This window comes from Lissotriton vulgaris, unplaced genomic scaffold, assembly GCF_964263255.1.
Source record: "Lissotriton vulgaris unplaced genomic scaffold, aLisVul1.2 SCAFFOLD_1742, whole genome shotgun sequence".
In the NCBI taxonomy this organism is placed as follows: Eukaryota; Metazoa; Chordata; class Amphibia; order Caudata; family Salamandridae; genus Lissotriton; species Lissotriton vulgaris.
This window is the reverse complement of record NW_028249354.1, coordinates 155,088-175,614: the sequence shown is the minus strand read 5'-3', so window position 1 is coordinate 175,614 and position 20,527 is coordinate 155,088. Positions and strand designations below refer to the sequence as shown.

General features: G+C 44.9%; 2 protein-coding genes across 2 annotated transcripts; both read right to left on the bottom strand.

Annotated features, from left to right (window-relative positions):
* Positions 1-602: 602 nt before the first annotated feature.
* On the bottom strand, positions 603-1,726 carry LOC147663592 (uncharacterized). The gene has a single exon (XM_086950335.1). The coding sequence runs from the start codon at positions 1,724-1,726 to the stop codon at positions 758-760; it is 969 nt and encodes a 322-aa protein (XP_086806461.1). The 3' UTR covers positions 603-757.
* Positions 1,727-15,834: 14,108 nt separating this feature from the next.
* LOC147663591 (uncharacterized) lies at positions 15,835-16,958 on the bottom strand. The gene has a single exon (XM_086950334.1). The coding sequence runs from the start codon at positions 16,956-16,958 to the stop codon at positions 15,990-15,992; it is 969 nt and encodes a 322-aa protein (XP_086806460.1). The 3' UTR covers positions 15,835-15,989.
* Positions 16,959-20,527: the final 3,569 nt, after the last annotated feature.

The window sequence follows — 20,527 nt, the reverse complement described above, 5'->3', positions numbered from 1 at the left end:
CTCAGCAGGACACACCTCTGCAGCACACATGCATTTTTTTTCTTGAAAATCCCAAAATGGGATTTTATTTTTGTTAAGAAAAAATATAAAGCTCCCCTCACCATGAGAGTCTTCTCCCATGGCGGGGGGAGCATTATAATGTTTTTAATGTTTCTTACCACCAGATTTTGCTTGGTGAAATGGAACAGTAAAAGAGGACTACATTTTTGGGCGAGCATTGAAATCGGGCAGGTGGACCTTCATGTTAGCAATATGTATGCGGTCGCCATTGTACATATATAGCAACATTAACAATTCCATATGAATACAGGAGGGGTCATTTTATGGAACTTAATAAATTTCAAGCAGTGTATGATGCCACCTTGCTGATAATATCAAATATTCTGAAAAACATGAATAAGGAAACAATCTAGTCTTATATATAACAACTGTAAAGAACAACGTTTATTGAGAAGTATTTTTCCTCTCATATATACACGTCTATAAAGGTATTTTAGCAAGAGTCTTTTTTCTACAGGTGTTGCATGCAAAACGATATCTTCTTTAATAAAATTCCTGCAATGTTAACAACTTCAACAGGGGTATGCACCTCGTTCTTTCACAAAGTTACACTTTTACTTTACTGTAGAATGTGGGTCGAGCGATTCATGTGTATTATGGAAATGTATCCTAGTTGGTTTGACACTGACATCTGATAACTTTGACATTGATGGAACCCAGTGCATCCTCCAATTTTGTATTCTCGTTTACTCTATGCTCAGTGGTTATTATTCTCCAAATGCGGAACGACTGCATCATTGTAGAATTTTTCCAGCTTGGGCTCAGTCACCTTCCAGAACTTAGCATCAAACTTAACAGGAGCAATGGTAGTCTCCTTCTCGGTGTACACCACAAAGTCAGTCTTCTTGACACCTGTGGTTGCCATCTGTGTCTGCACCTGTGTGTAGTATGGATGGTCTTTCTTGAGAGTGTAGGAACCACCAGCTGGGGTCAAGCAGAAGTTGTCATCTTTGCAGGCTTCTCTTATTGTGTGGTCTTTGTGTTTGTATGGGCACTTGACCTCCAGGAGGCCAATGGGCTTTCCAGTAGAGTTATTCTTAACAATACCATCTGGAGTGGCAGCCAGCCAGGTCTTCTTTGGGTGAATGAAGGTCCCACAGTCTTCAACTTTGATGCCTCCTCTTGAATTCCTGGACTTGAGGTGCTCATATTCTTGGACTGCCCTCTTTTCATTCTGAATTCCCCAGGACGTAGCTGGGGTCTGTATGACAGGGCTCGGACCCACAACTGCCTTGAGATAAGACTGTGGCACCTCTGAACTCTTATCATTCACAAAATGGCTATTGGCAATCTTGTGTGCTACAGAAGCTGTGATGCGGTTTTCTCGCCATTCATGCCATTTTGGGTTGGCTTGCTGACCCTGTGTTTTTGCTTTGACTGCCTTCCCCAGGGTTATATTAGATGATGATGTTCTACCAGAATTGCTTTTTTGATGGGATTGGGCACTGCTAGCAGCCTTGTAAGAGGGTGCAGAGATGGTGGTACCCTTAGAGTGCGTACCCTGAGCTGTGGGTTTGCCCATTGAGAAGGATGTAGTTGTGGCCTTTGCCCTTCCTGAAGCTGGGTTGGAGCTCTTGGAGCCTGGTTTGGATGTTGGAGCCCTGGCACCTTTCAAGGAGGATGATCTGTTTCCTCCTCTGGAGGCAGCACTTGTAGAGTGGCCCATTGTTCAAGGTAATTCTGTGTAAGAAAACAGAAATCTAAAACTGTAGAAAAGATTACAGCAACTCGTAAAGAACAACTAATTGACATTACCAGAGAAAGGACACAGCTGTGTAATGCATAGTTCTATAAACAGCCTCAGATTGTCAGAGGTTTTAAAATAGTTTTTTAAAACATAAATTAAACAACAAGACAGCAAGGAATAGTCAAGGTTTTGAACTATTTCTTATGGATTGAAGGAACCATGTACATTATTGAATACATTACTTACCGGTAATCTTCATTACCCGAAACCTTAGTCCTCCCCATCCCAGTCCATGCTATGTGAGGGTGGCCTCCTTGTAAACACAGTTTGCAAAGACCCGTGTATATTTGTATTACTAAACCCTGTTTCTCACATCAAGACTAGCTTTTAAGGAAGCTGCATTGAGGAATGAGAGACCAACGGGGCTGTCAAGGGGGGAGGGGGTCTTGGACAGTGACGGGGAGGACTAAGGGTTCAGGTATTGAAGATTACTAATAAGTTATGTTTCATTATCCGAAAACTCAGCCCCCGTCCCAGTCCATACTAGAAAAGGACAAACATAAACTAAGGTTCAATTGTTCACTGTTTACAAACGAGAATACAACAAGGAAATTGAATTTCATGATCTCTTTTTTTCTATTGAATTGGAACACGAAAATAAGCATCCAGGGGATCTAGTCATCAATAGATCTATCTCTGATTCCAATGTTATCGCCTCCTGGAGAGTTAAAATATTTGAAACGCAAGTTGGGTTACCAAACTATTTAGTCCATTCAGATCCATGACTAGTCTGAATGACCCATCTGGTTTTGGCACCTGAAAACGAACAAAATAAAAACCTTAACCTCTTTCTGGAACCCACACTTCTGATATTGCCCCAAGTGACAACAGTACCTTTACTCCTTTTAGAAGCTATTTCATCTCACCACATCTTTTGGCATTGGTGCTTCCCTGAAGATTCTTGTAGGCTGATTATCGACAGAATATCCATGTTTTATTATTGACAGAACCCATTTGTCGGTTATTTGAGGTTTCTAATTGTCATAGAAAAGAGAAGTCTTTCTATAATCAATACCTCCATAGTCAGAATTGTTGTGTTTGGCACTTGTGATCAAATTTATCCCCCCCTCCCCAACGTCAGGCTTGGCCTCGAAAAGGACGTTTTATTTGTACAGTTTGTGCCACTTTTTTGTGAGAAAAAAAATATTTTTTCGCAGCAAAAGGTGTACTTGGCTGTAGCATTTTCTTCTCTTCTAGTCTTTTTGACTGAATCGTTGAGATATTTGCCAAATTATTTTGGATCTGAGAAGGGAAGCTTTTGGATCAGCACTCTGCGCAGGCTACAGTTCCAAAACTATAGCCATAATAGCAGCAGCGGCTGGCAGGGAATGGGAGTGGAGAGGTAGGTGGGGGTCGCAGGGGTGGGGCAGGGTGCAATGTAATTAATAGGTAGGACAGTACTTGTGAGTTTTACATGTCCTGGTATGGGAAATCTGCTTAATTAGTTTTTTCACTACAGCAAGGCCTATCTTTCCCATAGGTGAACATCCTTGTTGGAAGTCTCAGGGCCATCAAAGACTTTATCTGCCAGCACCTGGGCTCCTCTGCTGCCAAGTGGTGCCAATTCCAGTTCTGGGCCCTTAGAAGTGAGTTCTGGTGCAACAAGAAGAAAAATCAATGCATTGACTTCAAGCGTCATTACGGAACCGGCGTATCATTACAAAACTTGACACATCGCAGCTGCCTGCACCGAAGCATGGTCCCGCTTGACACAACAACCGTGGCTTCCAACGCAGGCTTCAACGTTTCACCGCAAAGCCTCCAAAGAACCATAGCTGAGTGAGTCTCGAGCACTGCATCACCAAAGTCTGTGACGCACCACTCTGATGCAGCACCTACTTCAAAACCGTGCATTCGATGCAGCACGACTTGGCTTTCAATGCATTGTCCCTGAGCGTCACTTTCATCATTGACACCGCAGTAAGGAACCAAGTTATCGTGCCCACAAATGACGCGTTACCTCCCCTGCGCCACGCATCGTCACTGGAAGTTAGTGGCTCAATGACTCTGCACCGCCTTAAGGAACCAACAAATCACTATCTACAGTGCTGCATCACCTCCTCTGCGCAATGCACTGTCCCTGAGCGACAACGTTCCAATGACCTGCTTAGCCATAAGGAACTGATGCTACACCTGCTTTTTTAGCGCTTCACCTCCCCTGCTCCATGCATCGTCTTTGATTTTTGATGCATCTAAGGTACTTTGTCCTGGTCAAGCGCAAGCATTGATTTCTAGAAGCTATAACTATTTAATCTTTGAAAATTCATATCTTGACTTGTGTATGTTGGAGTTTTGTTGTTTTGGTCTTATTTTAATCAGATAAATATTGGCAATTTTTCTAAACTGGTGTGGAATCCATTTGTAGTGTTGTCACTGTGTGTGTGTCTGTTTGTGTGTGTCTGTGTTTGTGTGTGTGTGTACAAATACTTTTCACATCGCCTCCGAGATAAGCCTGACTACTCTTGCCAAGCTACCAAGGGGGTGAGCAGGGTTATTCTGAGGGTCTAACTTACCCTGACTAGAGAGAGGGTCCCTACTTGGACAGGGTGCGAACCACTGCCAAATGGAGACCCCATTTCAAACAGCGAAAAGCCGGTTTCAAAAGTTGACAGTGAATTTTTTTTAAATTCAGAAATCGTGAAACCGATCATTTGTCCACATCCGCTTCATTCTTTAAGCACCATTTGCCTCAGAACATCACACCAGTTTGTCTGCTCTGGATTGCGCTCTTCATATTGGCAAAAAGCCTTCCTCAAGGGTAGGTGCTTGGTCAAACCCAAGAACTTCCTGAATGTGGGTGATCATATGTCATAAATGCACTCCCTGTACACACTTCCCTTTTAGGCCAATATCTTCCGCCTCATTATTTAGAGTCCATTGCCTGTATTTTTGCAGCAGGATCACCCAGCGCAGATGACATTGCCTCCTCGGAAAGAGACTGGAAGTCACCATTGCAGAGTCCCATTATTACTCTTAAGTCCACATGGTATCTCTTATCTTCATTAAGCTTTCAAGCCTTCCATAGCTACCTATAAGATAGTGTTAGCACTGCTCTGACAGCAAACACTTCCTGGTTATAAGGGGTTTCTATAGAGACGAAATCTCATCTCGCCAGATTTTGTCCCTGTAGAAAAAAAAACCTCCAGTGCTCAGCAAGCTATGGTCTAGCATGCTTCCACGGGCCTGATCACAGCTTAATTTACCCCACTGTAGAGGAGTAATACTGCATTTTAAATTGGCTGCCCAGCCTTAGAAGACTGCGTCCCAGCACTGCACTAAGACGTGGGGACTGGTCCTGCTGGCCACACCCAAAAAATCTTCCCCTAGCGTGAAAGGGTTCAAACGAAGATGCGTGTTAACAAGCATCTACAAGTATGAATAAAACATTAGTTTGAACACGATTTATCACAGAATTTCACCATACTATATATTTCTGTGTTTCTTACCATATTTATGCGAGACACAACAGGAAAAAGCAATTCTTGATGGGAGGAGGGACCTTTTGTGGGAAGGATAAGGGTTTAGTAATATGAACAAGAATTGGTAATGCATCGGTTTCGCCTACGTAATGAATAAAGAGATTTTTTCATCAATCATCGTCCGGGGGGAAGGAAAGAGCTCCCTGGCAGATAAAACGGAAGTGGAGAGGGTGTGGCACAGTGGCCAGAGCTGCTGACTCGAGATCTGGCGATTGGTTCGAGTCTCTGCAGCGCTGCGCAACATTCTGTGATTCTATGCAAATCACTCTATCCCACTGGGTGATAAATTGTTATATAAATATGCTGCAAGAGTAAAAGGCAAAACTTTATGAAAATATAGTTCCACCAAAGCGGTTGTTCACAGTATTTCGGCTGCAGGAAACTGATAAGAGAAGCACATGAGGGTCAAGCATTGGTAAATGCAGGAAAATATTCTAAAGCCAATAGAAATGGAGAAATGGTAAATGGCACAGGAGGCCCTTTTAAGTTTATATTAAAAAACAATAGATTTCTAAAGCACAGCACAAGCGATGTGCAGGCGAAACCTAAAAACAACTTTTCAAGCTCTTCTGACGAGGAGGCCCTCCTCACATAGTATGTACCTGGGGTAAAGCTTGTAAGATTATCTATAACGGGAGTGTTCAGTTTATGGCCTATAAAGTAATGGCTTAAAATGTTAAGCACCAGCATGCTATAAAATAGAAACACTTTCTTATGAGCATGTGATTGCGTGTAAATTTTGAAAATATTACCAACATAATAGAGAATACAATTGTTTAACTACCTTTAGCCTTGAAGCAAACTCAGGAAAGTGGTGGGATGTGTTGACTTTTATATGAGTTGAAATATTTTTATCTACAAACTGGTAGAGACATTTATTGGATATATTACCTGCACTAACGCATCAAATTCACAACAGTTCGGTAGGCACCCAAACAGAGAATTGCATTTAGGAACCACATAAATGGTACATGAATAAACAGGGCAACAACGTAGCCCAACAAAATCTCCAAACAATTAGAAATAAAATACATTTTGTGGAATTTGTCTGCACCTGTACCCTCACCGCACTTCACTCTAAGTCGGTTATTTTTGAAGAAGCTCATTTTTCATAGTTTGAGAACACCATATATGCCCTGCCCACCACCCAGCCAGCACTAAAATCAGATTTCCATTTTAAGACATCAACATGAGTGGCATGATGGGAGGCGGACACAGATTTTCTGGATAAACAAATGAAATGAAGTGCTATTGCGCTATATAAGAAAACTAAATAAATGAACATGGAAGCCAAATACTGTCCAGGAAAGTCAACCTATCTTGCTTTTTCAGACTCATTCTATGAAGAGGTGTTCAAGGTGTGTGGTTTACCAGAGCCAGGGCCACTGGAATTATGAAACAGGGGTGGGGGTGCTGAGGCGGGCCAAATTATGTGGTGAAGTGGAGTAAATTATGCAGTGAGAAAAGATACATTATGGGGCATAATGCGGCACATTTTGTGATACTGTTACTTCATTAATTTGACATTTTTACAAGTTAACGTTGTCTGAGCCCAGGTTTCCAGCTGCGGCCTGTCCGTACAGTCGAAGAGGCCACGACCCTCACCTTTTTCCAGTGAAGAAGAGTGTCTGTCAGGGTGAGCAAAGGTAAACCGGACAGCCACTCTTCTTGTTCAGGTCAGGCAGCCATGAGCTAGACATGCGCTAAATGCACAGGCTCCTGGCCGCATGAGCTAATCTTTGTCAGGCTGAGGATTTTGAGCACAGATTGATTTGTTATGCCCCCCCCCCCAGGTTTGCTTTTAAAAGATCTAGGAACCTGCAGGATCAGTTGGTACATACTCGCACTAGGCAGGAGATGAAGACTACGGGACTCCCTGCAAGGCATCACCCATGCGGTGGATGCTCTGTATATGTCCTGACAGGGAAAGTCAGTAATTTGCAACTGGTGGACGGGAGAACGTGGTATTTGAACAAATTTACCAACTGTAACACCACCAACGTTATATACCGTTTGACATGCCCATGCAGGCTTCACTATATTGGTTTGACCACCCGAAAGATTAAGATCAGGATTCAGGAACACCTGAGTACCATCATGGCCGGCAAATTGACTACCCGCTTGGTGGGACATTATCGAGAACAGAAACATCATCATAGAGATATCAAATGGCTCGTCTTAGAAAAAGTATGGGGAGACGCACTGAGCATTGAGAATTGACTGACTACCAAGGAGGCCAGATGGTTCTATCAGGAACGGGCTGACCAACAGGGTTTGAATGATGTCATTGAATGGAACAAGGTAGTAGCACACACATAGTTATAGGAACTGAGTGACAAAAATTATGTGCACTTCCTTGTTGACCACTATGATGGTGGGGTCAATCTTGTGACACTATTCACAATGCTGATGTGTGGGTGGTTGCAATAATTACTACATCTTCAAGGTAAGCATAGAATGTCCTTCACATCCACATACCTAGGCTTACCTTTTGGTTGAGTAGTAAGATTGATACAGTTGATGTGATGTTTTTGAAGGCCGATATTTCAACCATGATATAACAATAGAACTCCGAGCCACTATATCACATTTCATGCATCCAGAGTTTGAAGGGCCATTGCAACCTTTTCAAAAGTACTGATATATTTTGTGGAACGGATAATAAGTAATCAAACTTTAACTCACTGTTTAGGTCCAGACTAGGCTCACATAAGCCCAACTGCACCCCGGTCATTAGCACCCGTGGTGCTGAAAGTATTCTTCAAGTGGGGTGCGGTTCAAAAACGTCACCTCACTACAGCATAGGGGATATTTGATGGTGTTTCTTTGAAAACACAAAAATTGCTGCCAAAGTAAAAAACCTTTGAACTACCCCTCTATTTGCATTTTCCATCTAAAATCTTTCAAGTTTTATGGGGTGCTGCAGCACCTCCTGTGCCCCTGATTAGCACTCAAGCTTTCCCCACTTTCCTCTCTCCAGCCTCTCACGATGAGTCTTCACTTCCATCTTGCAGCTGGCTGCCCATAGTCCATTTAGAACCTGGCACATAGCATCTGCCAAAGTAATCGACCAGGGCACTATTCATCTGTAGTAAATCAAGGAGACATTAACCTTGAGTCATGGGTACAAATATAAGTTTAAGCCTCTTCTTTGGGATGTTGGGAGCTTGGTCCCTGTGAGGCTTTTTCTTGGTGGCCTAGGGCAGTCAGAGATTACTGGGCATTAATTGTACCATGCCTTTTGCCTCTGGTGGTGTCCCGAGGCCACAATACATCTGCGCTGAAGCTGAATGACCTAAATGTTGGCGGCCTGTGGCCTGTAAGACTTTTGTACACGGGTGACTGGGTCACCCTGCGGGTTGGAAGCAGATGCTTGCCCAGAAGTAGAAAGTAAAATGGTACACCGGAAGTGAATGGTTATCTGGTGGGCTGAAAGCACATGCTTGTCCAGAAGAAAAAGGTAAAATAGTACACTGGAGTAAATGGTCACGCGGCGGGCTGATAGGAGTCTTTTGCCCAGAAGTAGAAGGTAAAAAGGTTATGCCTAAAGTAAAAGGTCACACGACTGGGCTGAAAGCAGATGATATGCTTGCCCATGTCACAAGGGGCAAGGCAAATCAGAGCTCTGAAAGTAGGGCACAGTGCTTATGAGTATGGCAAGGGGCACTGAATGTAAGGCACAGTGCTCATGGGTGTGTTAAGGAAGGGAAAGGCCAGCGAGTAAGGAAAGAAAGGGTGTGAAAGGATTGCTTGCAAGTTGGAAATTGCCTAAATAAACTGCGGCCTTAATTCTTCCATAAAGATTAACCAGTGTGGTCTCAGATTGTGGGATCCAAGAGGGCGACCAAGTAGGGAGTGCCTCAGCTATGCCCCTTGGGTTAGCTCCGCTTCCCGAAGGGTTAGGAATAGAGGGCCTTAGTGGAGGCCACCCCCAGGGAGCAGAGCCCGGATTGGTAAAGGAGTGATTTAATAGAATGCCTGGAATGTACTTGGTTTCACTGGGACTAGTGGTCCGGCCCAGTCATAAAATTAAGGTGTAACTTGGGCCTTTGGGGGTGGTGGATATATTTAACCTCTGGATGCAGGCAGGAGCCCCCTCTGTCTCCGTGGATTCATCTCCACTGGACTACCTTTATATGAGCTCTTTTTTTCCTTTTATTGAATACCAAGGCTGGTCTCACATAAACGAGTTTGGTATTCTAGGCTTCAGTGGAGAACATGATGGAAATATATCTTTTCTCCTCTCAAATCCCAGCCTTGCTAGTCCCTTTAAAGTTTCATTGACATACTCATTTCATATCGTCAACTAGGTCTCCTAGGAAGGTGGCCAGCCCTTCCTTTCATCCACTGCAGACCCCTGTGAGGTCAACTGCAGCTCTCCTGCAAAGAACAGGCAGGTTCTGCGCCTGTGGTTGAGAAACTGAATACAGTCAAATAAAAGAAACAGAGCACTAAAAAACAGTTAGTGGTTTTTCAATGCATTGAGTCAAAATACCAGCAGTCTCTAGCAGAGATAAAGGCAGGAAGAAGGTGAAAAAGTGGATTTCTTACAACAGTGCTTTATAAAAAAAATCTTAGAATGAAGCAAGGGCACTTGAGAAACAAATTGCCTCAAAAGTCCTGAATTTCATGCAGATGCTCTAGTGAAAATATTTTCCAACACCCCTAAGCATATGTCGGTACAATTATTCATTTCAGTGTCTTGACTGCAGAATGCCAAGGGGAAGGGGAAAGAGTTTGGTAATGGAAGAAGATTTCTTGCTCGCTGCTGTAGGTTGGTAGTTGGATTATTTACCAAGACGCAAGGGCCTATGATGAGTAAGAACAACCAAGGGAATCCTAAGGGATTGCAAGATGGTGCCGGACAGTGTCCCATACACACCTCTACCAGCGCACCTCAATCATGCAGCCTTTCTTGGTACTCCACTATTAAAGATATGGACTCTGCTCGTTAAGCATCCCAATCCAGCAGTACCCTTGGTTGTGTGCAGTATGACAGGCCAGAGAGTGCTACGTTGGTCCAATATAAAACAATGCCAGAAATACATTTAGCAATTGTCTGGGTAAGTAGCAGAGATTCTCAATAGCAAACTTCCCTATAAACAGCCACTTTTTTGTTGTTTTAATGGAAAGTTTTTATATATAGTTGTGTATTATGTAAATGCTGTCCAGGCTCTGATCAGCACACCCCCCACTAACGTGGTGGCGAAGAAATAAAATCAGTTGGCTGCACCTGAATGCAGGTGGTGAGACCACCGAACGCCACAACGTGCCACAGCACAAATGGTGCTCTGGTGAACAAGTGAGCTCGGTAGTAAATGTTTGAAGACCATCTCTGGTGAACAAGGGAGTTCTGAGGAATGTGTTTGAGGGTCACCCCTGGTGAACAAGTGAGTTCGGCGGTATGTTTTTGAGGGTCACTTCAAATGAGCAAGGGAACTTTGCAGGACATGTTTGAGGGTCACTACTGTTGAACAAGTGCACTCGGCAGCACATGTTTGAGGTCACCTCTGGTGAAAAAAGACGCTCAGCAGTAGTGAGGTGCCGGGTTTTTAGAGACCCGGTGGTGCCAGGGGATCACACCCGAAGACCTCTAGGTTCTCCCTGTTCTGGACTTACAGAAACACGGAGTCTTCTAGATGAAGTCAAAGATCGAGTTTATTGGCTGCAACCAAGTAACATGCATCCTAGAAGTACGACAACACGTGCCGTAAGTTCTCAGGAGACTGTTTGTTTTTACAGAACCAGGCTTCTCCTTATATACAGAAATAACAGCTGCAGGCAAGAATTCTTAAGTTTACGATATGGCAATACAAATATTTCCACAATAATACAAAGAGCGAAGTCATGCTGGTCAGCACATATTCTAGATGTCCAGTTTGTGATGGATTACCCCGCTAGATCCAGAACTCCCATCAGATATCGATGAAATGCCAATAAGGTCGAGCCCCCTCCCATCATAAAACGGGTCATAAACAAGCATCATGGACAGGTGTGTGTGTGTGTGTGTGGAAAACAGGGCTTGTATGCAGTGAGGGGTTTATGACATGTTGTGCTTTGATGATGTCGGGCTTGGCCACTGGGCGAGGAGCTGCCCAAACAGGCTTGGCTGGAGGCAGTGGAGTCAGCTCGGCCAGGTCATGGGGGAGTCAGCTACAAAGGACGTGTCCTTTTAGATCAAGCAAAAAAGATTTAGAGGGAGATTTATATGTTGGCAGACAGCACCTCGTTCCGCCATAGGAGCGGAGAAAATTACCATGGTGGAATAGCCACCCGCCTCATTTCTAAATTCCCACCAAAGAGATCATTTATAACAAGCATTTACAATGCAATAGGTCTCGCAGCATTAAAGTTTGAGTTATTGGCATTGTGTATGACAATGCCAATAGCTATAACATTTGCAAATGTGACACCTATAGCATTTGTAATGCAATATGAGTTGTATTTACATGACTTAGATGTATTGATATTACAAATAACAATGGTTAATCTCTTATACTCTTGTATAGCGCACGTTTCATCAAAAGGTTTCAAGGCATCGAGTGTATAATATGTTAATAAATGTACGCCAAAACCCATGCACCAATGTTTAATAGGCTAGTAACAAGCATTAAGTGACGAGTATCTCACTGGCAAATCAACCACTGTCTTGAAACGAGGCAAGTAAGCAAGCACCCAGCAAGTGCAGAGTGCGTATTCATCCCCGTGAGTGCCCTCTCGACTCCCGTGTGTGGGTTCTGGCCTGGAGTGTTTGTTTATGAAGCGGCAGACAAAGCGAGGGAGGCTGGGCTCAGCTGACACGTGTGAATGGCTGGATGACCCGAGCGCCCCCTCCCCTGGGGAGGCGGTAATCGCTTTATAACACCATGACATAATGTTTCTGGGCTCGGATTCAGCGGCAGCAGGCCATCAGGCTCCGTGTCCGCAGTCTCTGAGAGCGCAGGCTTATGTCAATGATACCTCCGCTCACAGCGCCCGGGCCCTCTCTTTACCCGTGCCTCAGCGCTGAATCTCTGCTCGCTCCCTGCCCCCACCAGCACTCCCACCCCCCTCCCCAACAATACATAGGGAGGGTGGGAATTGGCGGCTGAGGCTCCGACTGAGTCTCAGCACAGCCCGTGTCTAGGCTGCAGTCATGGCTGTTAAATGGCCCCACGTCACGAGTAATGGGGATGACTTTCAGTCTTCCTTATTCCAAGTAACTGTAATGAACATTCCGAGACTCGCGGGCTGATAGCGTGGTATACGTAGAGTAAAACTACTAGTCCCAGCATGCTTAGTGTCGTAGGCTGTAAAAACAGGACTGGCCGAAAGTCGCAGCAATGACATGGATGCTGTGTGAGGGGGGGTGTCTCTGTATGTATGTATGTGCGTGCGTGCATGGGCGCTTGTGTGTGTGTCTGTGTGTATGCGCATGCGTGTGTGGTGCTTGAGCTTCCCAGGAGACAGCGCCTGGCCACAGCACGCGTTCGCGTGGCAGTTTCAAATCGCCTCCAAGGCGATGCGCGCGCCAGGTGCTGTCTCCTGGGAAGCAGAGTCAGCAACAAAAGATCTCTGGTGAGACACAGCGCTGACGCGCTGTGTTTTCGCTACGAGACCTAAGAAGGGAAAAAAAGCTATAACAGACATAGGTGTAGTGGTTAAATAAGCAAGAGAAAAAGCCTGGGACCATCTGAGGTCTGTGTGTCAAGAACACGCAGGAGGTGATTTTTTCTTGGTGGTACTGGTCTGCGTTCTTTTTTTGCAACTCCCCTCCGCCCCCCCCTCAATCCCAAATTTACCTTACTCTCTGAGTGCTATGCAGCAGTTGTTTCTCGTGAATGTGTGTGTAATTATTGGTTTCTGGTTGGGCCACATAGGCTGTCTGACTTGCATTGCTTGAGTTGCTTGAAAGCATTGTTACTTGGCATTAAAAGTACCACTCCAGAAGCCAGAGGCAGGAAATTGTCTGACTGTATTGGTACCTGCTTTTAAATATATGCCTAAAAGAAGGGGGTTCGGGAATCGGAGTAAAGGAGGATTTGCGAGCTCCAGTCTACCTGTAGCAGATGCCAACGGGGGCAGAAAGAAATGTGGGATCCTGAATCAATAAATGACAAAGAGCCCAGAGAGGTTCATGGGGTGGGCCAACTAGGCCCAGAGGCCAGGGAGGGAGCATAGTTGATTCTTAGTGCACTGAATCTCTCATTTACACAGTCTGACCCGCCGGACTCATTGTGGCCAGGCCCTTGACAGAACTTTCTCCATCCCCCAAAGTCGATCCCCTTTGGATTGCCCCGAGCTTCCGCCACTATCTCACTCAACAATACCATTGCCGCTCTTTCATCCACTTACCTCTCCCCCATGTCTACACTAGTTTCCCTCAAGGACCCGTTCGTATCTGCGCTTGCTATCGACGGTGGTTTTTTTTTGTTTTTTTTTTTACCCCTGGTGATGCACGTGGGTGTCTGGTTTACTGTCAGGACGTTAACTGGTAACTATCAGCAAAAGCCAAATGAGGGGTCTGGACTTCCATAACACATTTCTTGCCCTGCGACTCGGCCTCTCTGGACAGCCACCTCCACACTGAGCGTCTGGCGCAGGAGTGAACAGGCTTGACCCGCCCTCTATACAAGAGTACGTGGAAAAAGACTCTTGGTGCCACCTCAGCCCTCGGTGCATGTGTGACCTTGGTACTGCACTTGTTTCATTTCCTGCTGCTGCAGCCTTTTCACTTTCTAATCGCCTTCCATCCTGCTCCCGTTTTATATAGTTGCGCTTCCAATTTTTTTTTGGGGGGGGGGGCGTGGGGAGGAGGGGGTGTATGGCAGGGGCCTAGGGTTTGTTCTCTCCGTTCATTTAGTACTACGCCATTGAATCCCAAACTCTCGCAATTGTAATATGGATCCTCTGATATTAAAACAGTGGTCCGATTAACCTAATTTCTGAGAAAAAACTGATAAACCCTACCGAACAACCGTCAGTCGGTACACGCAAGACACAACACAGGTCTTCCAAGGTCAATTCATTTTACTTTCACACGAACATATCAAACCAGTTCTAAGCTAAACATGAGTCATCTATCTACCAGCCTCTCACAACATTAAACCGACAAACAAGACAGATCGAATAATTGATCACCCAGTTCCTCTTGAAGTGGTGCTCAGATTGGGAAAGCACGTACATGCCATAATAATGGTAGTAGCCTAGTCGAATGTCAGACTGTAACACTTGTTGACTCTTACCTGGGGTTGGATCGGTGGTGGTATGTTACAACAGGAAAACTCGCCGCGGCCGCCCCGGAAGTCAGGCACGGTCGCCTGTGACGGGGCGGGGTCACGTCCAGACCGGAAGAGGAGGCAGGCGGAATCAATGCGTCTAGCGGCCCGGGGCTCCTGTGAGCGGTGTAGAGCCCCGGGGCCGCGCCAGCAGGAGGTTGGGCGCCGCGTGCTGAGAGCAGAGTCCCCGACATTGGCCAGGTAAGTTCGAAAAGGCTTAGGGGGCTTGGTGCACTTGTGTGTGTGGGTATGCTCGTGTGTGTATGTATGTGTGCGACGGTGAGGGCGGGGGAGGGGGGCCTCGCTGCACTTGTGTGTGTGTGCGCGCGCGTGTGTGTATGTGTGAGGGGGGTGTCTCTGTATGTATGTATGTATGTATGTGCGTGCGTGCATGGGTGCTTGTGTGTGTGTCTGTGTGTATGCGCATGCGTGTGTGGTGCTTGAGCTTCCCAGGAGACAGCGCCTGGCCACAGCACGCGTTCGCGTGCGCGTGGCAGTTTCAACTCGCCTCCAAGGCGATGCGCGCGCCAGGTGCTGTCTCCTGGGAAGCAGGGTCAGCAACAAAAGATCTCTGGCGAGACACAGCGCTGACGCGCTGTGTTTTCGCTACGAGACCTAAAAAAAACATTGCCAGGAACCTCCATCACTGCGGTTTCTGGCAGTGCATATTAGTGTGTGCTGCGGGCTGCCTCAGCAGGACACACCTCTGCAGCACACATGCATTTTTTTTCTTGAAAATCCCAAAATGGGATTTTATTTTTGTTAAGAAAAAATATAAAGCTCCCCTCACCATGAGAGTCTTCTCCCATGGCGGGGGGAGCATTATAATGTTTTTAATGTTTCTTACCACCAGATTTTGCTTGGTGAAATGGAACAGTAAAAGAGGACTACATTTTTGGGCGAGCATTGAAATCGGGCAGGTGGACCGTCATGTTAGCAATATGTATGCGGTCGCCATTGTACATATATAGCAACATTAACAATTCCATATGAATACAGGAGGGGTCATTTTATGGAACTTAATAAATTTCAAGCAGTGTATGATGCCACCTTGCCGATAATATCAAATATTCTGAAAAACATGAATAAGGAAACAATCTAGTCTTATATATAACAACTGTAAAGAACAACGTTTATTGAGAAGTATTTTTCCTCTCATATATACACGTCTATAAAGGTATTTTAGCAAGAGTCTTTTTTCTACAGGTGTTGCATGCAAAACGATATCTTCTTTAATAAAATTCCTGCAATGTTAACAACTTCAACAGGGGTATGCACCTCGTTCTTTCACAAAGTTACACTTTTACTTTACTGTAGAATGTGGGTCGAGCGATTCATGTGTATTATGGAAATGTATCCTAGTTGGTTTGACACTGACATCTGATAACTTTGACATTGATGGAACCCAGTGCATCCTCCAATTTTGTATTCTCGTTTACTCTATGCTCAGTGGTTATTATTCTCCAAATGCGGAACGACTGCATCATTGTAGAATTTTTCCAGCTTGGGCTCAGTCACCTTCCAGAACTTAGCATCAAACTTAACAGGAGCAATGGTAGTCTCCTTCTCGGTGTACACCACAAAGTCAGTCTTCTTGACACCTGTGGTTGCCATCTGTGTCTGCACCTGTGTGTAGTATGGATGGTCTTTCTTGAGAGTGTAGGAACCACCAGCTGGGGTCAAGCAGAAGTTGTCATCTTTGCAGGCTTCTCTTATTGTGTGGTCTTTGTGTTTGTATGGGCACTTGACCTCCAGGAGGCCAATGGGCTTTCCAGTAGAGTTATTCTTAACAATACCATCTGGAGTGGCAGCCAGCCAGGTCTTCTTTGGGTGAATGAAGGTCCCACAGTCTTCAACTTTGATGCCTCCTCTTGAATTCCTGGACTTGAGGTGCTCATATTCTTGGACTGCCCTCTTTTCATTCTGAATTCCCCAGGACGTAGCTGGGGTCTGTATGACAGGGCTCGGACCCACAACTGCCTTGAGATAAGACTGTGGCACCTCTGAACTCTTATCATTCACAAAATGGCTATTGGCAATCTTGTGTGCTACAGAAGCTGTGATGCGGTTTTCTCGCCATTCATGCCATTTTGGGTTGGCTTGCTGACCCTGTGTTTTTGCTTTGACTGCCTTCCCCAGGGTTATATTAGATGATGATGTTCTACTAGAATTGCTTTTTTGATGGGATTGGGCACTGCTAGCAGCCTTGTAAGAGGGTGCAGAGATGGTGGTACCCTTAGAGTGCGTACCCTGAGCTGTGGGTTTGCCCATTGAGAAGGATGTAGTTGTGGCCTTTGCCCTTCCTGAAGCTGGGTTGGAGCTCTTGGAGCCTGGTTTGGATGTTGGAGCCCTGGCACCTTTCAAGGAGGATGATCTGTTTCCTCCTCTGGAGGCAGCACTTGTAGAGCGGCCCATTGTTCAAGGTAATTCTGTGTAAGAAAACAGAAATCTAAAACTGTAGAAAAGATTACAGCAACTCGTAAAGAACAACTAATTGACATTACCAGAGAAAGGACACAGCTGTGTAATGCATAGTTCTATAAACAGCCTCAGATTGTCAGAGGTTTTAAAATAGTTTTTTAAAACATAAATTAAACAACAAGACAGCAAGGAATAGTCAAGGTTTTGAACTATTTCTTATGGATTGAAGGAACCATGTACATTATTGAATACATTACTTACCGGTAATCTTCATTACCCGAAACCTTAGTCCTCCCCATCCCAGTCCATGCTATGTGAGGGTGGCCTCCTTGTAAACACAGTTTGCAAAGACCCGTGTATATTTGTATTACTAAACCCTGTTTCTCACATCAAGACTAGCTTTTAAGGAAGCTGCATTGAGGAATGAGAGACCAACGGGGCTGTCAAGGGGGGAGGGGGTCTTGGACAGTGACGGGGAGGACTAAGGGTTCAGGTATTGAAGATTACTAATAAGTTATGTTTCATTATCCGAAAACTCAGCCCCCGTCCCAGTCCATACTAGAAAAGGACAAACATAAACTAAGGTTCAATTGTTCACTGTTTACAAACGAGAATACAACAAGGAAATTGAATTTCATGATCTCTTTTTTTCTATTGAATTGGAACACGAAAATAAGCATCCTGGGGATCTATAGTCATCAATAGATCTATCTCTGATACCATTGTTATCGCCTCCTGGAGAGTTAAAATATTTGAAACGCAAGTTGGGTTACCAAACTATTTAGTCCATTCAGATCCATGACTAGTCTGAATGACCCATCTGGTTTTGGCACCTGAAAACTAACAAAATAAAAACCTTAACCTCTTTCTGGAACCCACACTTCTGATATTGCCCCAAGTGACAACAGTACCTTTACTCCTTTTAGAAGCTATTTCATCTCACCACATCTTTTGGCATTGGTGCTTCCCTGAAGATTCTTGTAGGCTGATTATCGACAGAATATCCATGTTTTATTATTGACAGAACCCATTTGTCGGTTATTTGAGGTTTCTAATTGTCATAGAAAAGAGAAGTCTTTCTATAATCAATACCTCCATAGTCAGAATTGTTGTGTTTGGCACTTGTGATCAAATTTATCCCCCCCTCCCCAACGTCAGGCTTGGCCTCGAAAAGGACGTTTTATTTGTACAGTTTGTGCCACTTTTTTGTGAGAAAAAAAATATTTTTTCGCAGCAAAAGGTGTACTTGGCTGTAGCATTTTCTTCTCTTCTAGTCTTTTTGACTGAATCGTTGAGATATTTGCCAAATTATTTTGGATCTGCGCAGTTCCAAAACTATAGCCATAATAGCAGCAGCGGCTGGCAGGGAATGGGAGTGGAGAGGTAGGTGGGGGTCGCAGGGGTGGGGCAGGGTGCAATGTAATTAATAGGTAGGACAGTACTTGTGAGTTTTACATGTCCTGGTATGGGAAATCTGCTTAATTAGTTTTTTCACTACAGCAAGGCCTATCTTTCCCATAGGTGAACATCCTTGTTGGAAGTCTCAGGGCCATCAAAGACTTTATCTGCCAGCACCTGGGCTCCTCTGCTGCCAAGTGGTGCCAATTCCAGTTCTGGGCCCTTAGAAGTGAGTTCTGGTGCAACAAGAAGAAAAATCAATGCATTGACTTCAAGCGTCATTACGGAACCGGCGTATCATTACAAAACTTGACACATCGCAGCTGCCTGCACCGAAGCATGGTCCCGCTTGACACAACAACCGTGGCTTCCAACGCAGGCTTCAACGTTTCACCGCAAAGCCTCCAAAGAACCATAGCTGAGTGAGTCTCGAGCACTGCATCACCAAAGTCTGTGACGCACCACTCTGATGCAGCACCTACTTCAAAACCGTGCATTCGATGCAGCACGACTTGGCTTTCAATGCATTGTCCCTGAGCGTCACTTTCATCATTGACACCGCAGTAAGGAACCAAGTTATCGTGCCCACAAATGACGCGTTACCTCCCCTGCGCCACGCATCGTCACTGGAAGTTAGTGGCTCAATGACTCTGCACCGCCTTAAGGAACCAACAAATCACTATCTACAGTGCTGCATCACCTCCTCTGCGCAATGCACTGTCCCTGAGCGACAACGTTCCAATGACCTGCTTAGCCATAAGGAACTGATGCTACACCTGCTTTTTTAGCGCTTCACCTCCCCTGCTCCATGCATCGTCTTTGATTTTTGATGCATCTAAGGTACTTTGTCCTGGTCAAGCGCAAGCATTGATTTCTAGAAGCTATAACTATTTAATCTTTGAAAATTCATATCTTGACTTGTGTATGTTGGAGTTTTGTTGTTTTGGTCTTATTTTAATCAGATAAATATTGGCAATTTTTCTAAACTGGTGTGGAATCCATTTGTAGTGTTGTCACTGTGTGTGTGTCTGTTTGTGTGTGTCTGTGTTTGTGTGTGTGTGTACAAATACTTTTCACATCGCCTCCGAGATAAGCCTGACTACTCTTGCCAAGCTACCAAGGGGGTGAGCAGGGTTATTCTGAGGGTCTAACTTACCCTGACTAGAGAGAGGGTCCCTACTTGGACAGGGTGCGAACCACTGCCAAATGGAGACCCCATTTCAAACAGCGAAAAGCCGGTTTCAAAAGTTGACAGTGAATTTTTTTTTAATTCAGAAATCGTGAAACCGATCATTTGTCCACATCCGCTTCATTCTTTAAGCACCATTTGCCTCAGAACATCACACCAGTTTGTCTGCTCTGGATTGCGCTCTTCATATTGGCAAAAAGCCTTCCTCAAGGGTAGGTGCTTGGTCAAACCCAAGAACTTCCTGAATGTGGGTGATCATATGTCATAAATGCACTCCCTGTACACACTTCCCTTTTAGGCCAATATCTTCCGCCTCATTATTTAGAGTCCATTGCCTGTATTTTTGCAGCAGGATCACCCAGCGCAGATGACATTGCCTCCTCGGAAAGAGACTGGAAGTCACCATTGCAGAGTCCCATTATTACTCTTAAGTCCACATGGTATCTCTTATCTTCATTAAGCTTTCAAGCCTTCCATAGCTACCTATAAGATAGTGTTAGCACTGCTCTGACAGCAAACACTTCCTGGTTATAAGGGGTTTCTATAGAGACGAAATCTCATCTCGCCAGATTTTGTCCCTGTAGAAAAAAAAACCTCCAGTGCTCAGCAAGCTATGGTCTAGCATGCTTCCACGGGCCTGATCACAGCTTAATTTACCCCACTGTAGAGGAGTAATACTGCAGTATAGATTAGCTGCCCAGCCTTAGACGCCTGCGTCCCAGCACTGCACTAAGACGTGGGGACTGGTCCTGCTGGCCACACCCAAAAAATCTTCCCCTAGCGTGAAAGGGTTCAAACGAAGATGCGTGTTAACAAGCATCTACAAGTATGAATAAAACATTAGTTTGAACACGATTTATCACAGAATTTCACCATACTATATACTTCTGTGTTTCTTACCATATTTATGCGAGACACAACAGGAAAAAGCAATTCTTGATGGGAGGAGGGACCTTTTGTGGGAAGGATAAGGGTT